General features: G+C 51.7%; 1 protein-coding gene across 2 annotated transcripts; it reads left to right on the top strand.

The window, feature by feature from the left end:
• The first annotated feature begins 1,519 nt into the window (after nucleotides 1–1,519).
• Nucleotides 1,520–21,600, top strand: ST8SIA2 (ST8 alpha-N-acetyl-neuraminide alpha-2,8-sialyltransferase 2). 2 transcript variants are annotated; one of them, XM_077317544.1, is made up of 6 exons: nucleotides 1,520–1,632; nucleotides 10,889–10,951; nucleotides 12,533–12,661; nucleotides 13,611–13,868; nucleotides 15,401–15,694; nucleotides 20,328–21,600. In XM_077317544.1, the coding sequence occupies exons 1-6, from the start codon at nucleotides 1,547–1,549 to the stop codon at nucleotides 20,611–20,613; spliced, it is 1,116 nt and encodes a 371-aa protein (XP_077173659.1). In that variant the 5' UTR covers nucleotides 1,520–1,546; the 3' UTR covers nucleotides 20,614–21,600. The 2 variants fall into 2 exon arrangements, with proteins under 2 accessions (XP_077173659.1, XP_077173658.1); XM_077317543.1 differs by lacking the exon at nucleotides 1,520–1,632 and adding an exon at nucleotides 1,759–2,186.
• The last annotated feature ends 523 nt before the right edge of the window (nucleotides 21,601–22,123 follow it).

The raw sequence follows: 22,123 nt of genomic DNA, 5'->3' as shown, positions 1-22,123 counted from the left end.
TGTAGTGGTTAGGAGTGCGGACTTGTAATCTGGCAAGCCAGGTTCGATTCTGCACTCCCCCACATGCAGCCAGCTGGGTGACCTTGGGCTCCCCACAGCACTGATAAAACTGTTCTGACCGAGCAGTGATATCAGGGCTCTCTCAGCCTCACCCACCCCACAGGGTGTCTGTTGTGGGGAGAGGAAAGGGAAGGTGACTGGAAGCCGCTTTGAGACTCCTTTGGGTAGAGAAAAGCGGCATCTAAGAACCAATTCTTCTTCTTCTTCTTCTTCTTCTTTGTCTTCTTCTTCTTCTTCAGTAATCTCAGGGCTCTCTCAGCCTCCCCTCCCTCCCAGGGTGTCTGTTGTGGGGAGAGGAAAGGGAAGGCGACTGTAAGCCACTTTGGGTAGAGAAAAGTGGCATATAAGAACCAACTCTTCTTCTTTTAAAATATATTTTAAATTAATTCACTCCCACCCATTCGGAGAACCCTTGCAGGGCTCTCAAGAAACTCCAAGGTTGAGGACACCTGATCTAAGAGCTAGCCACATACAATAAACTTGACTTGTTTAGCTTTTGACTCCTGATGAAATGGGGCTGCATCTGGCCATTGAGGTGAGGGCTCCAGGAGGTTACAAAAAATCGGGAAGGTACGAGGGCAGATTTCGCAGGCCAGGATCCCCGCAGTTTATTCCTCTCCGTGGATCCCCCCCTCAATCTGAAGTTAGGCTGAGATCGGAACGCACCGCAACAAATCATCCGGCGAAATAGCGGCTGTGATGGTTTTAAAATTTTTATGATTTTATTATTATACCATTTAAATTATAGATCAGTGTCAATGCTATCACGCAGCTGGCTTTATGCCGTATGTTGGAAGCCGCCCCCAGCCAGCGTGCTGGGAAGGCCCGGGATACAAATCGAAACATAAATATAAATAAAACAAACAAGCATCCTTTGTAAGATGCAGCAGGCAATTCAGTTAACTCTCTGGGGAGTTCGATTCCATCGCTGGTGTTGGTTTCTTTGTGCAGAACAGAACCCCCGAAGTCTATCCCATCTCCTGTGCCAGGTTTAAGTCTGACCACGTAAAGAATTAGAGCCACATTTGAATCCAGAGCATTTTTTAAGATCGACAAAGTCAAATTCTGGGTCCTCTTTGTCGGTCTTAAACCCTAGACCCCAGCTAGGTTCAGTTGGTTTGGATCAACCCAGCCACCCCCCCCCCCCTCGGATCTCTCTCTGCGTAAAACATGCATCGAGCTAATGGCCTGGGGAGCTTTGGGCAGCTGACAATAGGAACGGAACAGGATATCAAAATCCCCATTAAAACACTGATAAAAACCCATTCAAAGTCACCCTTGGAAAACCCGGCTTAGGGTCTCCGACTGAAGTGACAGGGGCCAGGTGCACATGCTGGGGGGGGGGGGGTGTTCTGACATTGCGGGGCTGCCACCAAAAAGGCCCTCTCTCCTTTCCCCCCAGACACTCCTCCTGGCTTGGCAGGAGACTGCCCACCTTCCTTCCCGGGCCTGAGCACAGGGGAGGAGACGGTCCTTCGGATGCCCCATGGCTGAGCCAGACAGGGCTAGGAGGGACCAAAGCGGCCGACTCAGGCTTGGGACTGGATCTGTCCTTCTCCGCCGGGGAAGCAGGTAGGGCTGCAGTCTGTGTATATGATCAGAGGGAAAGAGAAGGGGGGGGGGGAGAGAGAGAACTTGGTGAGGGAGGGGAGGGCGAGAGGGAGGGACGGAGCCGGAGAGAGGCAGGCAGGGAGGGGGAGGCTGTTCTGTTTCTCTGCCTCTCCGCCAGCAGTGACAAGGAGCCCGGGAGAGGACCTGCTGTACTCCGGCTCCCTGCCAGGGGGGCAACGCTGGGCTGGCCAGGGGGTGGACGGCAAAGAGGGCGGCAGCAGGGGACCCCCAGGGCAGGGCAAAGCTGAGTGCCTGTGTGTGGGTCAGGAGGGGTCCTCCCGGCTCCTGCAAACTCCCAGCTCGGGACCGGTGAGGGAGGAGGAGGAGGAGGAGGAAGAAGCGCTATCTCCGGCCCCGGCTGGCTGCTGCTGGCCTCCGCCTGCCTGCCTGGCCGGCTCCCGCCCGGGCACCATGCCGCCCCCACTGCCCTGCCGGAGCTGGACGCTGGCGCTGCTGACCCTGCTCGTGGGAATCCTCATCTTCGCGGACATCTCGGAGATCGAGCTGGAGCTGGGGTAACAGACAGGGGGGTCGCTCTGCCTGGGGGGGGGGCGCAGTTGGGGGTCTTTGGAGGGGGGATTCTTGGGAGGGGGCTGAGGAGGGGCAGAGACTTGGGGAGGGGGGTCTAACAGACGGGAGGGGGCGTGCAAAGGACACCGCAGGGGAGGGAGCTGTGCTGACTATAGTAGATGCAAAAGATGAGGAGGGGGAGGCAGAGAAGGGGGCTCGGAGGGGAGGGGAGGGGAGGGGGCGCCGGAGTTTCTTTGTCTGACGCCTGCCTGCTTTCTCGCCTCGGCTGCTGGACTGGGAGAAGCCGGCGGGGCTGGGGGGGGGGGTTTCTCTCCCCTTCCCCCACACCCCACGCGGACAAGGGACAGGGAGGGGGGTCCGGGTGGGCTGGGGGCGACCGGCTGGTTGGAAAAGGCACCGCTGATGGAGAGGGGTGGGGGGTCCGAGGCAATAAAATCGACGGGCTGGCTGAGCTCGGGAGAGGGAGGGGCGTGGGGGGGGCGTGGACCGGCCTTGGTTGAAGGCGGGAGGGGGTTGCAAGGAGCCGGGGCTCCCCGGGGTGAGCCCTGGAGATGGTTCTGTAAGGTGCGGGGCGAAGGGGGGGGGGGTGGTGAGGGGCGGAGGATTTTGGTTCGTTTGCAATCGCGTGCATGCCAAGCTGGAAGTTTCTCAGTCGTTCCCCTCCCCCCTTTAGGCTCTTTTTGGGGATGGAGCTTCCTTTTTTTTTTTGCAGTGAAGCCTCCCCCAGGTGTAACACCCTCCCCACCCACACACACACCCACACACACACCCACACACACACCCGACGCCAGCATCGAGCCCTGTGGGAACTTCACGGGCTTGGCTGGAATTTGTTTCCGACGCCTGGGAAGGAAGAATCAGCAGCCGGGGGGGGGGGGGGCAACCCCTGGCTGGGAAACCCCTGGAGATTTGGGGATGGCCAAGCTGAGGGCAGGGACTTTGGTGGGGCACAATGCCTCGGGTCATTCATTTCCCCCAGGGGGTGTGATCTGGAGAGGAGCCGTAATTCCGGGGGATCCCCAGGTCCCGCCTGGAGATTGGCACCCCTAGCCGGTGCTGGTGTTCCTGAGCAGGTGCAGGGTGCCATCCCCTGGCCGCCCAGTAATCAGTGCAGCCGTCTCCCCCAAACCAGGAACCCGTTCGGACCACTGGTTTATTGATTTGTCAAGAAGGGGGGATTCATCTAGGTGTGGGTTGGAGGGGGGTGTAACTAGAGTCCTTGGTAGCCTCTCAAGCTACCAAGTGGTGGGAGAGGAGGAGAGATCAGGCAGAAGCCAGGACAGGCAGAAGCCAGGACCCAAAATCTTGGACCAGGCTGTAAGGGGAGCAGCCAAGCAACTGACCGTCCCCCTGGGCTGGAAGTCCGGAAATGCCGGTCTAAACTTGGAAGCAAAAGATCCCGGCCGAATCCATTGGCACTCACGAACCTGTGACATTGCCTTCTGCCGAACGGGAACCTCGATCCCTCAAAGTCAGAGTCACTTACTCAGACTGGCAGCAGCTCTCCAGAGGTCTCTGGCCAAAGGCCTTCCCCTCTCCGACCGCCTGACCTTTTAACTGGAGAGGCCGGGGATCGAACCCGGGCCCTTCTGCATGTCGCTGAGCCACAGAACCTGGAAGTGGTGCAGAAAAGTGATGCCAGGTTGCAGGTGACTGACGACCACCCCGGAAGAGTCTCTGAGGCAAGCGGCAAACGGAGGTGGTTGGGGGGTCTTTCTTGGGGGGTCTTGGTGCTCACCCATCCAGGGGCTAACGAGGACTGACCCTGCTTAGCGCCTGAGAGCTGGACGAGGCAGGGCTTAAAGGAAAGCAAGAAGCCCAAGAAACTCTGGCCACCCTCCCGTAGAAGAAAAGCGGGGTTTTTTTACCTTGATTTTTACTACTTGACATCCTATGAGGTAGGTAGGGCTGAGAGAGCTCTGGGAGAACTGTGACTGGCCCAAGGCCACCCAGCTGGCTGCAGGTGAGGAGGAGGAGTGGAGAATCGAACGCGGAGCTCCAGATTAGAGGCTGCCACTCTGAACCTCTACAGCAGGCTGGCTGTCAGGAAGAAGAGCTGGTTCTTGTACCCTGCTTTTCACTCTGTGAAGGAGTCTCCGAGCGGCTTCCAATCGCCTTCCCTTCCTCTCCCTACAGCACACACCCCGTGGGAATGAGAGAGCCCTGAGAGAACTGTGACTGGCCCAATATCACCCAGCTGGTTGGCCTCAGGGAAATTGAGTAATTTTCCGATTCAATGCAAGTTGTGAAGAAGATCCGAGATTTCTTGACTGACCCGGAAGGGATTCCCAAATGGGCAGGAGTTAATTCATTTTCAATATATTTTTTAAATTTGGAAAGCATTTATTGGGTGACATGACCATGGACGGTCATGTCACCTGCCCTCCCTCCCCACATGCCCAATGATGGGCTTGGAGGGGGAGGGAAGTGGAGGGCCCCCAGGTGGATACATACACAGCTCTCCTTCCCAACAATATTCTGCTCGATTGTGCCTCTTCTGGGGCTTGTCAAACCTTGAAGGATGTTTCAGGAGTTTCTCAACAGTGAAAAAGCTGAGGAAGGCTGCATTAGCTCCACAAGGATTAGGGAGCCCCCAGCCAGTGGCAGCATGGACTCTTAGCATGGACTTTTCACATGGGTTGTGGCTGTTCTCCAAAGGCCACGTGGCTTGGGGTGAACCAGGGCCCGACCATAATGGGTGTCTTTATCCCAGTCCACCAATTCCCCGTGGTCCTACCTTGCAGGGTGGGCTGGTGACAACCCCACAGAGCATGGCAAGTGTGTTGCCAGCCGCCTGGGTCCGAGCCAGTTCTGCAGGGGCTGCTTTCCTTGTCTTGCTCCTGGGATGTCTTAAAGGGCTCCGTGGCAGAGCATTCCCTCAGCCTGCAGAAGGTCCCCGGTTCAATCCCCGGCATCTCAGAGCCAAAGGATCTCGGGGATCGTGGAAAAATCCCCCACCTGAAACCCTGGAGACCCAGCTTCCAGCCTGAGCAGATAATGCCGACCTTGATGGGCCAAGGAAGGTTGCCAGCCTCCAGATGTGGCCTGGAGCTCTCCCTCTATCACCATTGATCTCCAGGGAAGTGGGGTTAGTTCCCAGGACAGCTTCAGAGGGAGGACTCTATAGCAGAAGTAGTCAACCTGTGGTCCTCCAGATATTCATGGACTACAATTCCCATGTGCCCCTGCCAGCATTTGCTGGCAGGGGCTCATGGGAATTGTAGTCCATGAACATCTGGAGGACCACAGGTTGACTACCCCTGCTCTATAGCATTATACCCTGAAGAAGCCCCTCCCTGCCTCAAACCCCTCCAGCCCCTGGAAGCTCCAGGTATTTCTCCCCCCCCCCCCAGAGTTGGCAACCCTTGAGGCAAGGGTTTGATGCTGCATCATGTATTCATGTATTCGTGTTCTCAGTCTCCCAGACTCTCTGGGGATACCATTAGAGGCTTCCCCGAGCATTCAGCCGTCCTCCTCAAGGAGCGAGCCTCATGGCCCTTTCAGCTGTGAAACAGAAGGAAAATAAAAGAACGCGGGGAATATTTCTTGCTTAGAATAAAACTCTTCTAGCTTTCCGATACTCTGGAAAGACATCGGGATAACAAATGGCCGGGAAAGGGGCCCGGGGCGAATTAAAGGCGGACAGATTTATTGCTCTTACAGACGGGAATCTGGTTCTCCAAGAGAACTTTAGCCACAGTCAGTCTGTTCGAAGGCAGATTCCAGGGCTCCGATCCGCAAACATGCCACTCTGAAATCAATCCTGCACGAGGCCCATGTTTTGAAACATGGCAATATTTCAGTGAGACGGCCGGTGCGGCGGAGTGATTCGAGGGGTGGACTAGGCTCTGGGAGGGCTGAATTCGAATCCTCACTCTGCTGCGGGGAACTCGAGTGGGTCATGCAGTCTCAGCCGAACCAACCGTACAGGGCTGTTGTGTGGATCAAAGACAGGGAGGAGAAGGACGTTGGCAGCTTTGTGTCCCTAGGGTTTAAATGAAGTCAAGACGTAACTAGGACACCCCAAGATAACTTTAAATACAATAGCGACATGTGATTTGGTTCCAGCTGTGTTCTGTGTTTATGTGCTGTCTCAAGGTGCACCCGACTTATGGCAGTTCTATGAATTAATGTGCACGCAACGCCTTCCGATCGATCCAGGTGGGTTGCCATGTTGGTCTGAAGCAGCAGGACATAGTCGGAGCCCGGGGGCATCTTGAAGACCTGCAAAGTTTAATTCAAATTGGCAAGCTTTTGTATGCATGCAGAGTTTGTCAGGTATCTGAAGATGTGTGCCTGCGCGTGAAAGCTCATCCCTTGAATAAAACTTTGTAGGTTTTAAAGGTGTCCCTGTACCCAAACTTTATTGGTACAGTGTAAGTCCAGGTGCAGAGACGGACCATGAGAGAGCAGTTGGCGGCATACTAATGGGGGAAAACAAGAAATTTAAAAAGTCTCACGGACCATTGCATCTCTGCATGAGTCCCTGTTCTGTCCTTGCTTCTGTCCAACTAGTTCGCCACTGTGAACTTTGTGGGAACTGGAAGCTGTTCTGAAGCCTAATTTCCCCAGGGCTTCTCTTAGGCCCCCTAGAGAGAGTTGCCTTTCCATCCCTTCCAGATTATTATGGAGCAAATCAGTAAATAAGAGGCCCGTTTGCCTCCTGATCGATGCACTTAACAAGGGCGCCTGCAAACGCCTTCGGCCCCCTTCCAAGCGGAGGCTGAGCGAAGATTCCTTTAAAAAGGGATTCGTCATCTTCCTCCAGGCGTTACAGCGTGAAGTGATTATATTCATCTCCCTTCGAATCAACCAGGACCCAGTGCTGGCAGAGCCCCAGCACGGAGTGGGAGGGTCGCCTCCTGTAACAGACCCCTGCCCGTTCTGGTCCAGCTGCTCCACTATAATGATAAGGCTGTTGAGATGTATTTATTCCTGCAGGGCCTGTCCTATCTCCCCCCCCCTCAAGTACTTTTGCTCACTTTCCCTCCCCCCGTCTTGTTCATCTTGCCTCTGATTCTCCGGCTCTTTAAACTCCACTTTCCCGAAAACTCATTTGATTTCCTTCTTGATGGAGGGTTTTCTCACATGGGTTCGTTTAACCTTCTCTAGGAAGCGTTTCTCGTAATTCTCTCCTCGCCGCCTGCCACCCGGCCTTCCTATAAACACAGCTCTGTGCATTTGCAAGGGGTGGGGGGGAGAAATATCTCATCCCTATGCAGGATCCTTCGGCCCCAGTCTGTGCCGGTGGAGATTGTCTCTGTGCGGAATTCTACATCCTTGCGTGCATCAGAAGGTACCTGGGCTGAATGCAAGTGGTACCTGGGAGGTACCTGGGATGAGTGCAAGTAGTATTCCTCACCCCACCCCACCCCACTTCCCCGATCCCCTTCACCTCTGGCAGCAAGCTGGATTTGCTAAACCCTTCCCTCTCACCCATCATGAAGGGAGACAAAGAGAGATGAAAGATGGAGAAAATTGTAGTACAGTATTTGCTTCCACAGGGGGAAGATTCTCAGTACTTGCTTTTATTGCTGCTTGATTACTTTTTTGCTCTTGTTTCCTTTTATTGCTGGCTGTTTGCTTGCTTTTATTACTGCTTGCTTGCTTTTATTGCTGGCTTGCTTGCTTTTATTGCTTGTTTACTTGCTTTTGTGGCTGGTTTGCTTGCTTTTACTGCTCGCTTACTTGCTTTTATGGCTGGTTTGCTTGCTTTTATTGCTCGCTTACTTGGTTTTATTGCTGGCTTGCTTGCTTTTATTGCTTGTTTACTTGCTTTTATGGCTGGTTTGCTTGCTTTTATTGCTCACTTACTTGCTTTTACGGCTGGCTTGCTTGCTTTTATCGCTGCTTGCTTGCTTTCATTGCTGCTTGCTTCCTTGCTTGCTTTTATTGCTGCTTCTTTGACTTCCCCAAAACCTTTCCCAAAACCTTTCTTTAGCCCTCTTTCTCCCTGATGGAGTTCCAGGCAGCTTACAGTAAACATGAAACACATAAAAGAGAATACATTAAAAAATATAAAATATATTTTAAAACTATGGGGGGGGGGGGTGAATGTGAAATCACAATTTAGGAAAATTTTAATCAAATACAGTCCTAAACAGAACCAGTGGCCTCCTAAAGATCGAGAGTGAAGGGGCCAGATACGCATCCCTGGGGAGGTTATCCTGTGATCCTGGGGGCTGCTCCTGAAAAGACCCTCCCCCCTGCACCTGCCAGTTGAGCTTCTTTGACTGATAGCATGGTCAAAGGAGCCTGATCTTAATTCTCAGGCAGGAATATCGGTGAGAAGATGGTCCTTCAGATACTGCAGCCCCCAGCCAGGTAGGACTTTAAAGGTCAAAAGCAACACCTTAAATAGAACTTGGGAGTGGCTCCTTTGCCATTGGACTTAGTATCGGGATCCCATGCTGGGTGGGGCCTGACTGGTAGTCTCCTGCAGCATTCTGCCTTGTCTGCAGCTCTTCAAGGGTAGTCCCTCTTGGCAGTGTTTAAATATGCAAAGAGGGGCAAAGCACCAAGCTGCTGAAAAGAATAAACTAATCTTATTGTGAAGAGAAACAGCTTTGTAAAGAAAGACAGGAGAGAGAGAGAGAGAGAGAGAGAGAGAGAGAGAGAGAGAGCTAAGAATCCTAACTGACTAACTGTTGTTTGACGTTCATTCGGCAAGCATACAGGAAGTGGGCTCCAAGGAGCAGGAAGTCTCCAAATGAGTCAATCAGGACACTGTTGAGGATAATTTGAAAAATAACGGGGAGTTCCTGTTCTAACTATGCCACCCCCCTCCTCCCCAAAGTGCCCCAGTTTATTTCACTTACACCTCACTTTTGTCCTCAAGGAAAACATGAGCGTTCCTGGATCAGATCTTCAGTGATCATCCATTTCCTTTGGGTTGCCAGCAACAGGGCAGAGAGGCCAAGGCCTTCCCCTAATGTTGCCTCCTGGCTCTGGGATTCAGAGGATGACTGCCCCTGAACATGGAGGTTTTCCTCAGCCATGGCTCATAGCCACTCATAGACCTTTCCTTCCCAATTCCATCAAACCCCCTTTTAAAGCAGTCTATTCCTGTGGCCATCACTCCATCCTCTGGCCATGAATTCCACATTTTAAGCCCTCTTGGTCCTTCACTGTCCCAAATCCCACTTCACACCCCAAATCTCCAGGTATTTCCCTACCTGGAGTTGGCAACTCTATCACCTAGAAATAGGTGTTAACATTTTAAGACCACAGGCTGTTCTCAGCCTACGCCCTCCCCAATTAACCAGCTCCCCCAGAATGGCAAGATTTCTGCTGCTGGGAAGAGAAAAGGAAATTCCTTGACATTATCGGCAGAGACGCCGTCACCGGAATTCACGGCCAAGCCTTTGAAAAGGAATTTAACTCCCCCGAAATGACACCTGCGACTTAAGGGGAAAAGCTTTTAGGAGCCCAGATTGCCACGGCGTGACAGCGCAAATGGATGAGATTTTTGAACATCTCTGCGTGAGATCTCAAAAGGTCTCCAGGAGCCGGGAATCAAGACCCCCGCATCCCTGATACATTTCTCTGGCCTCCTTTGAAATGTATCACCCCAGGGGAGTTTGCTTTGTCCCTCCCTCTTTCGAGCAGGTGCCAACGGCCTCAAAGGCTTGCTGCTCGAATGTTGACACGGGGGGAAATAGCCGGCGCACCCAGCCACCCCAGGGCGAGGGCCAAAGCCGGCGTAGGAAATATCAAATGTCAGTCAACCATTTTTCTCCAGACGTCAGAGAGAAACGCTCCCCAAGCTGACCTTGAGAGCAGGCGAGAAAACGTTTGAAAGCCAGGTGTTCGTTTCAAAGGCTTCAACGTAGCTTCTGCTTGAAAGGTTAAGGAGTCCAGGGGACCCTTGAAGATGAACCAAGTCCTATTCTGGGGATAAGCTTTTGGGTGCAGATGGATTCGGGTGGGTCCCCGTGTTGATCTGAAGCAGCAGGACCAAGTTTGAGTCCAGGGGCTCCTGGAAGACCAACCAAGTTCTGTTCTGCGCGTGAGCGTTCAGGGGCACACAAGACGTCCTCAGATGGATTCAGGTGTGGGCGTTCGGAGGTGGTTTGCTTGCCTCCGTATCGGGATCCCTCGTGTTCTTTGGATCTATGACCCTTAGTGTACTGGTGTGGTGGTTAGGACTGCGGATCTCTAATAGAAGTTGGATTGACCCGGCCCTCTTCATCCTTTCCCATTGGATATCATAGAATCATCGAATCATAGAGTTGGAAGGGGCCACACAGGCCATCTAGTCCAACCCCCTGCTCAACGCAGGATCAGCCCTAAGCATCCTAAAGCATCCAAGAAAAGTGTGTATCCAACCTTTGCTTGAAGACTGCCAGTGAGAGGGAGCTCACCACCTCCTTAGGCAGCCTATTCCACTGCTGAACTACTCTGACTGTGAACATTTTTTTCCTGATATCTAGCCTAATATCGATCCGGGGTGAACGTCGCCCTGCAGAGAAATATATCAGCGACACTCTCCAGCATCAGAGAGGTCGTGGAGGCTCGGAAGGGCAGGAAAACAAGAGAATATTCCCCCAAAGCAAAGGGCCCGAGGGACACCCCGCCGCAGCAGGCATTTCGGTCCAAAGTTCTGCAACCTGCAGCCGGGAACGTTGAGCACAACGTCGCAAAGAGGGCCCTGGATGCTAAATAATGCATTTCCTTTGTCTTGTAGGAATTCCGGAGGCCGAGGGGCTACCCGATCAGTGGGGAGCGGAATACCTAGCAAATCGAATAGGTTGGTCAACGGGGTTTTGTGTCCATTTGTTTCGGGCTTTCAAGCGGCTATTAATCTGCTCTGCTCTTTCCCCCTCTCTCTCTTTGTGGGATGGCGCTCTTTCCACTTAGCTCCTCCATCTGTTTCTCTCCTCCTCGGCTTGGGGTTTCCTTAATCATCCTTCTCCCCCTCCTGTCTCATTCGCCGGTGACAGACGAGCTGTACCTTGCGGCAGCGGAGGCGAGAACCACGGAATAAAAACGCCTGTTTTTACTTACTACGCACCATGGCGTATTGTGAGGAACAAAGGGATTAAGTAATCGAAGGGTCCTAAGAGCGGCACCCCACCTGTCTTCACAGGAGGCTACCTCGTGGGTCACTGTATGAGTAAAGGTCCTGGCCTGGCCCCCCTCAAATCAGCCACCGTGGGGAGGCCAGTCCTTTCCCCTTTCTAAGTCATATGTAATTACAGAAAGGCAGAGGGACTGTATAATCGCAAAGGGGGCTGCCTTCTGTATCTCTGCATGAGTCGATGTCCTGAGCTTGGTTGACAGACTCCATGGACTTCCAGACTTTAGCATGCAGTCTACCACAGGGCAAATAATGCTGCCAGGAGCCATTCTAGGTTGGCAAATGGACCCAGGGGAGGAGGAGGATAAAGAAGAGCTGTTTTTTTATACTCTGCTTTTCACTATCCGAAGGCATCCCAAAACTGAGAGCCAGCTTGGTACCGTGGTTAAGAACAGTGGTCTCTAATCTAGAGAACTGGGTTTGATTCCTAACTCCTCCACAGGCAGCCATCTGGGTGACCTTGGTCCAGTCACAGTTCTTTCAGAGCTCTCTCAGCCCCGCCTGCCTCACAGGGTGTCTGTGTGGGGAGAGGAAGACAATTGTAGGCCACTCTGAGACTCAGGTAGAGAACAGCAGAGTTCCAAAAAACCCAGCTCTTCTTTTTCTTCTTTATTATTATTTATTTATTATATTTATTTATTTATTTATTTATTTATTTATTTATTTATTTATTTATTTATTTATTTATTTATTTAGATTTATATACCGCCTTCCCCAGAGGCTCAGGGCAGTTTACATGAAACATAGAAAACAATACAAGAAACAAGCCTCTTTCCCTTCCTCTCCCCACAACAGCTACCCTGTGAGGTAGGAGGGGCTGAGAGAGCTCTATGAGAACTGTGACTGACCCAAGGTCACCAGGCTGCCTGCATGTGGGTGAGGAGTGGGGGAATCGAACCCAGCTCTCCAAATTAGAGCTCACTGCCCTTTACCCACTACACCTTGCTGGCTCTCAAGTCTGCTCTTCTTTGCAGTACAAACCTCATCCATATCTAGCTTCTGCAGTGCTTGGGGAATACGTTTCCTGCAGTTGCCGTCTGAGTGCTGGGAATGACAATTGGGTTGGGGGAGCCTGGACTTGTTAAAAGAAAACAGTGCCTATCTTGTGCCTTCACTGCCTTTTAATTGGGGTCTCGGCAGCCAGCTTGCTCTTCCAGGGGAGACGGCCGACCCACCATCCTCGAAGGCAGATCTGCCTCTGATTGATCCCCACCCACCCACCCCCGCCGTCTCTCTCTTTCCCCTCTCCAGAGCTGAAGTGGGAATCAGCGGCGCTTCCTCTCCTACGGCCGGTGACAGAAGCAACGGAAGCGTTAAGCACCTTGTTCGGCTGGGCCTGGCCAACTGGAAGCACAACCAGACGCTCTCTTTGAAGATCAGGTACTGGGCCAATTAACTCAGGAGAAGCCGGCAGATTGTCTCTTTCTGCATCCTCTGAAAATAGTCCAGGAAGCAATAAGCCCCTGGCCCCCCTCGCCAAGCCTGGATTGAGATCAGTAAAGGATGGTTCAGAAGCGAATTCCGAGCTCCAGTATGCCCTTGAATAAATAGGAAGCAAACAAATAAAGAAGGGGAAGAGGTCCAGGAGGGACCTGGGAAGGTTGCAATGGGTACCGGGCAAGTTTTCAGAACTTACTATTAAATAGTCTTATGCTTTTATTTATATCCTGTTTTTCTCCCCAGTTGGGGTCCAAAGCGGCTCATGACGTTGTTCATCTCTCCTTGGAGGGCAGCAATGGGAGGGTTTCTGCAGTTCTGGCCCCACTGGTGGACCTCCTGGGGCTTGGCCACTGTGTGACCTAGAGTGCTGGACCAGATGGGCCATTGACCCAATCCAACATGGCTTCTCTTATGCTCTCATATGGAGCAGAGGTCCATGAGTGGCTGTTAGCCACATGGTATAGGGCAGGGGTAGTCAACCTGTGGTCCCTCAGCTGTTCATGGACTACAATTACCATGAGCCCCTGCCAGCATTTGTAGTCCATTGTAGTCCATGAACAGCTGGAGGACCACAGGTTGACTACCCCTGGTATAGAGGGAAAACCGTGTCTGTCTGGTGCAGCGGTGCTCTGTTGTCTTGGTGCTTGGGAGGCAGCAGTGGGGGGGCTTCTGGAGTTCTGGCCTTGCTGGTGGACCTAGCTGTAGGAGAAGAAATATCTTGGTCTGGCCCCTGTCTCAAAGAAACACAGAGCTACCTGGGGTTCAGAATTAACCTGTGCTTCAGAGCTGGGTCACCATATTGGGCCCATTTTGCAGTAGCGCACATTGACCCCCAAGGAGTCAGAGGGCCACATCAACCAGGACTTGTATCTATGTCCTTCCTCTTCAGAAAACACATCTTGAAGTTTCTGGATGCCGAGAAAGACATTTCGGTGCTGAAAGGGACTCTGAAGCCTGGAGACATCATCCACTACGTCTTCGACAGGGACAGCACCATGAATGTTTCCCAAAACCTCTATGCGCTCCTACCCAGGACCTCGCCGCTGAAGGGCAAGCACTTCCGGACCTGCGCGATCGTGGGCAACTCGGGCATTCTCCTGAACAGCGCCTGCGGGGAGGAAATCGATGCGCATAACTTTGTGATAAGGTTATTTATTTATCGTACGGCATGTGACGGGTAGCCAGGAGATTGTCTGGCAGCTAGGCAAGGGACGTTTCGGAGATGGTTGGCCATTACGTGCCTCTGTGCCATGACCCTTCGTGTTCCTCTGAGGAAATACCATCTGAATCCTTGAAGATCTCCAATCCAAATCCTAGTTAGGGTTTGCTGTGCTTAGCTTCTGAGCTTTGGCAGGATTGGGCTGGAAGGAGACAGAGGTCAGAGTTTCAGGTCCTCCTGACAATTGCCAGCTGCTGACTTTTCACCTGAGGGATGCAGGAGGCCTCAAAGGCAAGCTGAAAGATGAGCATTTTGGAGATTCTTTGTGTGAGGGATGTATGCTGGCAGCATTGTTGGTATTTTAGCGGCGTTGATTATTTTTTTAAGTTGTTTGTATCTTGATCCATTGGGCTCTTAGGAGGAGGGAAGGCAGGGTTAAAAGTGTCTCAAAATGAAATAACATGGTACAAGTCAAAGTTTCCTCTTGGAGCTTGCAAATCATTCTTTGTTAGGCACCGATGTGTCTCCGATTGTGCCTGCTGTTCTCACAGGTCAAAGCAAACAGACACTATGATTAATAATGGCTCCTGTGTTTTATAATAATTGCAATGACGTTATATACGGTCCATTCACATGAATTAGACAAACGATAAAGCTATCACAACAATAATTCAGAGATGTGGCGTGTGTGTTTTTAAGTTGCAATGATCCTGGCTGATTCTAGAATGGTAACTCCGGAGGAAGATCTAATAAGAATCACGTCTGAGGAAGATCAACTACGAAACTTGCGTCTAGTTGCTCATCGTCTGCTCTTCTACAGTTGTCGGCTCGTCTACAATTTATCAGTCTCCTTGTCCATGGGATCATTAAGCTAGAATGTTTGTCTGCTTATTCCCAGCTCCTTCTATAATCTGTCCTACAGAATCTTAAGGCGAGGACTTTCTTAAATTTATGTTACAGGATCACATGGTCTGTTGCGGTAGCCTTCTCATTTGTCTAATTCCTGCGTAGGGATCATATCTAATGTAATTGCAATTATTATAAAACACCAGAGCCGTTAATCCCAATAATGGTTTGTTTGCTTGTTTGTTTCCGGTTCTTTACCCTGTGGTCCCATGTGGTGCTCACAAGTAGGCCTGCCAAGCTCTCAGCTGGGGTGGGAGATTCCTCACCCAGAGCGTCTACTGCTGGCTGCTGCACCAAATGGCAGTGCGGAATTATTTTTTAGCTCACTGGTGTCACGAGTGTGTCACTGGTGTCACTGGTGTGTCACTGGTGTCACGAGACACCATGATGTCACTTCCAGGATGTAGGGTAGCTCTAGGAATTGCCAGGAAGTCTTATCCTTACCCCCCAGAAGTGATGTCATCATGGTCATGATGTTGGCCCTTTAGGGTTGCCAAGGCTACTGGTCTGGGAGGTTGGTCCCCACCGTCTGGACACACCTACCCATAAAAACATCATTTTTGAATGTGACATGTTGACATAACCCCAGCATGACCTGTCCTTTCCCCTTCCAGGTGCAACCTTGCTCCGGTGCAGGAGTACACCCAGGATGTCGGGATGAAGACAGACCTGGTGACCATGAACCCTTCAGTCATCCAACGGGCCTTCGAGGACCTGGTGAATGACACCTGGCGGGAGAAGCTACTGCAGCGGCTGCACAGCCTCAATGGAAGCATCCTTTGGATCCCGGCCTTCATGGCCAAAGGGGGCAAGGAGCGAGTGGAGTGGGTCAACGAGCTGATCCTCAGGCATCACATCAACGTCCGTACCGCCTACCCCTCTCTGCGCCTCCTGCACGCTGTACGCGGGTGAGTCATTCTGGTCAACTGCGTCTGGATAGAACCTCATGGGGTACCCAAAGGAAAGGGGAAAGAAAAACTGAAAGGCTGATGCATTTATGCACGCTCTGCTGGGATGGCCCTGGTAAGAAAGAACTATTGAAACGGCCTTGCTTGATGGTGTGTGCTTAGGAGGTTAAGAGAAGCCTCATAGGAGAAGAAGAAGAAGAGCTGGAGGTTTTTGTCCCCTGCTTTTCACTAACCAAAGAAGTTCCAAAGTGGCTTATGAACATCCTTCCCTGCCATTCCCCACAAGAGGCACTGGGAGGTTGTTGGGACTGGCAGAGCTCTAAGAGAGAAGGGGTGCCATCTCAGGAGCTGTTAGGTCTGCCCACTGCAGGTTGGGCCTTCATGCTATAAAATAAACTCTTGCTTGCCAGAGGCAGTAGCACTAATAATTGGAAGAAGGAGGAAGTGCTGTCTCAGGAGTGTTGGCTCCGCCATCTGCTGATAGCATCTTTGTGCTATGTGATGCCTGAGTGAGGAAGTGAGATCACAAACCCCAGCCAATCACACATGGTCAGGAAGTGATATCAGCCAATCAACACTGAGTCAGGAAGTGAGATCCAAGCCACAGCCAATCAACACAGAGACAGGAAGAGAGATCACAAACCCCAGCCAATCACACAGAGTCAGGAAGTAAGATCACAAGATCCATCCAATCAGCCCAGAGTCAGGAAGTGAGGTCAGCCAATCAACACAGAGTCAGGAAGTGAGATCACAAATCCCAGCCAATCAACACTGAGTCAGGAAGTGAGATCACAAGCCCCAGCCAATAAACTTTGTGACAGGAAGTGAGATCACAAACCCCTGCCAATCACACACAGTCAGGAAGTTAGAACACAAAGCCCACCCAATCACACACAGTCAGGAAGTGATATCAGCCAATCAACATTGAGACAGGAAGTGAGACCACAAACCCCAGCCAATCAACACAGAGTCAGGAAGTGAAATCACTAGCCCAAGCCAATCACACACAGTCAGGAAGTTAGAACACAAACCCCAGCCAATCAACACTGTCAGGTAGAGATATCAGCCAATCAACATTGAGACAGGAAGTGAAATCACAAACCCCAGCCAATCAACATTGAGACAGGAAGTGAAATCACAAACCCCAGCCAATCCACACTGAGACAGGTTATCAGCCTAGATAAATTGAATTTTTGGCCTTGTTGTGTGGGTTCAAGGCCTATAAGGAAGAAATATCCAAATGCATCGTGTTGAATAGATTCAAGACATTCCAGTTCAAATGTTCCCTACTTCATGCTCAGAATGGGCCAATGTTGTTTTTTCATGAACAGTTTCAGTGCAGCTTGTATTAAATACATTTTCATTTAATCAGTTTCTGTTTAAAAAAATTATTTCACCCAATGTTTGGCTGCTCAGCTTTGTTACTCTTTAAGGCTGGGTTCTTCTCCCTTCTGTTGTGGTTTGTTGGATTGAATGTCTCCCATAATGAGCTACTTTTTTATTTCGCTGTACGGTATTTTTGCCACTCCGGAAGCTTTAGAAACATTCTGGAGCCAATGCTTTCCCAAAGGGTAGGAATGACAATGCAGATGGACTAGGTCTTTCTGTACTAGGCGTACTTTATTTATTTATCTATCCATTTATAATTTATCCATAACTGGATCTCTATGACTGCCTCTCCCAAGGCTGGCTCGCGGCGGTACTTCTATCCTTTTCAGAGTTGCAGGTATACAATTCAAGGGTGAACCCTTCTCCCAGGATAGTTCCTCTTTTGGATTTCTGCCTATCACACCTGACTGGGGGGCTATACCAGGCTGCAAAGTGAGCAGCAGCACAAGATGGGTTACCTCCATCCAATTTTCATAGAATCATAGAATCAAAGAGTTGGAAGGGGCCCTACAGGCCATCTAGTCCAACCCCCTGCTCAACGCAGGATTAGCCCTAAGCATCCTAAAGCATCCAAGAAAAGTGTGTATCCAAACTTTGCTTTTGGGGTCTCCAGAACCAGCTAAGGAGGGCAAACGCTCAGAATAAATAGTCTTTTGTAGCCCTACAGAGTGGAAGGGTTTTTTGTTTTGTTTTGGGTTTGTTTGTTTTTTTGCTATGGGGCTGATTTGCTCAACCAAAGGGAGGGGGTTCCAGGTGGGCAGGTGATGCTCACACGGAATTAGCAGAGGGTCCCTTCTGTTTGGAAGTCCAGGGTTGCGAAACGGGAGCGAGGAGATGGAGAAAGTCAGCAGCTGGTGGCGCGCAGCGTGGTTTCAATTATCGCTCCGAGCCGCAGAGAGGCTCCAGCTTTTCCGGCCGAGAAAGCCTGCAGGCTGACCAGCCAGATGGCTCACGCTGCGCCTCGCTCTTCTCCCAGAGGGGACAGTCAGGAATTAGCACGGATGGTTCATTGATGAGAGAGGAATGCTGCTCTTTTGCGACCAAGGTGCTGAGATGCCTTCAGCCTGAGGAATCTGAAACCAGGAAAGGACAGGACAGGACAGCATTCGAGGTAGAAAGGTCCAGGAGACCTTCCACTGCTCAGGCAGCTGCGTTGGGCAGGAGGGTAAGGATGCCAACCTCCAGCTCATTCCCAGACAACTGAGGTCCGTTCCCCTGGAGAAAATGGCTGCTCAGAAGAGGGGCTGTATGATATTGAACTCCAGACCTTCCCTCTGTAGGCCCCAGAAGAATTAGAAGAAGAGTTGGTTCTTATATGCCGCTTTTCCCTACCCAAAGGAGGCTCAAAGTGGCTTACAGTCGCCTTCCCATTCCTCTCCCCACAACAGACACCCTGTGGGGTGGGTGAGGCTGAGAGAGCCCTGATATCACTGCTTGGTCACAACAATTTTATCAGTGCCGTGGCGAGCCCAAGGTCACCCAGCTGGCTGCATGTGGGGGAGCACAGAGTCGAACCCGGCATGCCAGATTAGAAGTCCGCACTCCTAACCACTATACCAAACTGGCCCTCCCCCAAAGCCTCAGGTTTTTCCACCCCAGAGCTGGCAACCCTACAGGAGAGGCCTGGCCTCTGTGCACCAGACCAAGCTGTAGTGGAGTCAGATTTACTGCCCAAACTGTGGGTTTTGCTAGCCCGAAACTGGAAAAAGGGAAATTGTTGCTAGAAACACCAGCCCCCTGGCAGATTAATTAAATTATAAGTTAAATTTAGGACTTAAACACATTTCCAAAGCCGCCTCCTATTATAGGTTAAAACCTTGCTGAGAGGGCTGGTCAGCTCTTGGAGAGATTAGTTAGCAGGTGGATGTTCAGGGTGGAGAGGTTGGTATCTCCTGGATGTCCTTTCTGGGCCTCAGCCATAGGCCTGGCAGAACAGTCCATCTTACAGGCTGAAGATCCCATCAGACCTCAATTTAATTTGATAGAGGGCTCAACCCAGCCGGGGCTAGCGCCAAAAAAGCCAGTTTTACTTCTTTGGAGACGAGGACCCTGAGCAGATTTTGATTGCTCTGCCTCTGTGCTCTCTGGGGAGGGGAGGCATAGTCCATATAGTATCAGGATAGTTCCCACCTGTTCATTGTGTTCTCCTGCTTTGTACAAAAGCTCCAGCAAGCTCTTGGTTATATCACTGCCTGAAATTTCCTTTTCCCGAGTGCGATTTCGTGGGCTTCGGAAGAAGGCCTGGGCCACAATTCTGACTCTCTGCAGAGAGCCCCGAATACCACGCTTGTCTGTTTGCTCTTCACGCCTGCCTGAGCCCATACAAATCGTCCCCTTAACAGTGATGCCAGTCGGTGTCTCCAATTGGGCGGTGGAGGGGGGGAAGCCATAATTACGGCTTTTCTCGCCGGAAAACCCGCCTCCTAATTAAAAAACCGTGCCTCGCGCACTCTAGGTGTGCTGCTAACGCGGCATCTCTCCTGCGCTCAATGCAACCTCATTTCAGCTTGCGGAATGAATCAGATGCGGCTACGGCTCCCCGGCTGGCTTGCAGGACGGCAGTGCGCCCGGGTGAGAGGCAGGGAAGACGCTGGCACCATTGACGCCCGCATGAAGTGAGCAATCTTGTGACGGCTCATGTCCTCTTTCCAAGAGCAGCTCGAATCCGATGTATGTCTTGAATTGCCGGTCGAGAGTCTCTCTGCCTGCTCAGTATCATCTCCGATAATTTTGGTCCTACCCATTAGATGGATGCCGTATCTTGCAGGGACCAGGCTAACCTGACCTTGGAAGCTAAGCAGGTCAGCCTTGGGTTAATAGTTAGTCTGGGAGACCATAGAGAATGTCCAGGGTGCTACACAAAGGCAGCCAAGGGCAACCAACCTCTGAAAACCCTATGGCAGGGGTGGGCAAACTGTGGCCCTCCAGATGTCCATGGACTACAATTCCCATGAGCCCCTGGCAGGGGCTCATGGGAATTGTAGTCCATGGACATCTGGAGGGCCACAGTTTGCCCACCCCTGCCCTATGGGGTTGCCACCAAGAACCCTATGGCGCTGCCAACACACATGCAGAGGGGGTTTTCGAAACGAGCTCCTTTTCACTGGACATGCTGAAAGAGGCCAGCATTTTGGCAATCCCGGACAACCATGGAGACATATCTAGGACTACCGCTGCTGTGCGGAGGACACAGAGCCCACAGGACTGTATTCCCCCTGATATTGTGTTTGCTGTCCCCTCGCAGGTATTGGCTGACTAACAAAGTGTACATTAAACGCCCGACCACCGGACTGCTGATGTACACCCTGGCGACGCGCTTCTGTAACCGGATCCATCTGTACGGCTTCTGGCCTTTCCCCCGGGACCAGGACCAAAACCCGGTCAAGTACCACTACTACGACAGTCTGAAATACGGCTACACGTCCCAAGCCAGCCCGCACACCATGCCCTTGGAGTTCAAAGCTCTGAAGGCCCTGCACCAACAGGGCGCCTTGAAACTCACGGTGGGGGAGTGCGAGGGGGCCACGTAGATATGGGGTCCCGAGGGGCTCGCTTTTCGTGGCAGGAAGTCTGGGGAGGGGAGCCCCGGAGGAGCAGCGATGGGCGGAAATGGTTTCCTTGACACGCAGAAGGGGGGACCCGCGTCTATAGACGAGGTACCATTGTACGTCTTTGGGGTTCGTAAAGGGGAGAGCCAGGGGGCTGCTGGGAGATGCGGTCCGGGAGAGGGGAGGCGGTTTGGTGCAGGAGAAGAGTTCGGTTCCTGCGGCCTTCCCCCGAAGCTCGGGGAGTCGATGTGGTCTGTATGGGTACTTTTAGCGTGACGAGTTAATGTTAGGCCCGTGTTGTGAGTGGTCTAGAATTGGTAGCTAGGATCCGTTTGGCCGGCAAGCCGGGCTTCCGGCTCGTGTTGTGTTCTCACTTAGTGGCAGTGAGAGGGACCTGGGGGTGGGGGTGGATTCTGCCATCTGGCGAAAGGGCAAAGAGGGACCGGACTCCATGAGAAAGCGGGTGGGGACTGTTCTCTGGGGGAGTTTGCGTCCGAATCAAACAACTGAGACATTCCCCAGACGGTCGGGGACGAATCTTCCCGAAACTGGTTCCCAGTTTTTCAGCCGGGAGAGGCAACTGAAAATTCGATACGAAGGGTTCGTTGTGTTTTTTCTTTCTTTCAATATATACAATGAGAGGAAACATCGTGACCTAAAGCAAACACTGACTTTTAAGAAAAAAGGTTTAAAGGACTTCAGACCCTGTAGCTTGACTTTTGGATTTTTCCCTTGTTAAGAAGTGTTCATGGGGCAGGAAGGACCGGGAATGTCCTTACGATGATAGGAAGCTGGAGGCTACCAGCCAAAGCTGTTGGTGTTGTGGATTCTGGCTTCTAAGGTTCTCCTGATACCACTCAGAAGCTGAACCAAACCTCAAAGGTAAAAAACAGCGAATTTTTTTTCATTCGACAACCAACTGGATTCATTGTGGTTCAACTGGTTTCTTAATAAACCAGGTAGCTTTCATTGAGCGTTCTGTTTTTATTTTGCCGTCAGATTCCCACCAACGGACAAGCAGGTGGCTGGTCTGGAGCTGGATCGGGCCCCTTCCAGTTGCCAGTGTGACCCCCACCCTAAATGCATGCCAAATTATCCTGTGTAGTTTGCGCCTTTATGTGAGAACAGTCCAGGGGGGGGGGGGAGGGGACACCTGGAAGATCAAAGCTGCAGTGAGAGACATCAGCAGAGGGGTCAAAGAAGCAAGAATTGGTTTTTCCTGCTCATAAACTGGGGAGGAGATCTGACCTGGAGGCCTACACATGACAGAGGTCAGCTCCACTGAAGACAGTGGAGAGGGGTCTTGAGGGCAATCTACCTTGCTGAGGTCTCTCCCCTTGGGCGCCATATTGGCTGCACTCAGAAATGAATGTCTCCAGCACACATGGACGGAGAAGACACAGGGGAAAAACAGGGCTTTCTCTGCCAGTTCCAGCTCAGCCGACACCCAGGCAAAGGTTGCAGGTGTGGATAGCTTACACCCAAGTCTCCC

This window comes from Paroedura picta, chromosome 18 (genome assembly GCF_049243985.1).
Source record: "Paroedura picta isolate Pp20150507F chromosome 18, Ppicta_v3.0, whole genome shotgun sequence".
In the NCBI taxonomy this organism is placed as follows: Eukaryota; Metazoa; Chordata; class Lepidosauria; order Squamata; family Gekkonidae; genus Paroedura; species Paroedura picta.
Note: the sequence above shows the minus strand (reverse complement) of the source record. Positions and strands in the feature narration are given on the sequence as shown.

Excerpts from the sequence above, each read along its gene's own strand:
- ST8SIA2 (XM_077317543.1), top strand. The coding sequence starts at position 2,083 with ATGCCGCCCCCACTGCCCTGCCGGAGCTGGACGCTGGCGCTGCTGACC. Across the intron at positions 10,952-12,532 it reads ATACCTAGCAAATCGAATAG|AGCTGAAGTGGGAATCAGCG; the intron begins GTTGGTCAACGG and ends TCCCCTCTCCAG. Across the intron at positions 13,869-15,400 it reads GCGCATAACTTTGTGATAAG|GTGCAACCTTGCTCCGGTGC; the intron begins GTTATTTATTTA and ends TTCCCCTTCCAG.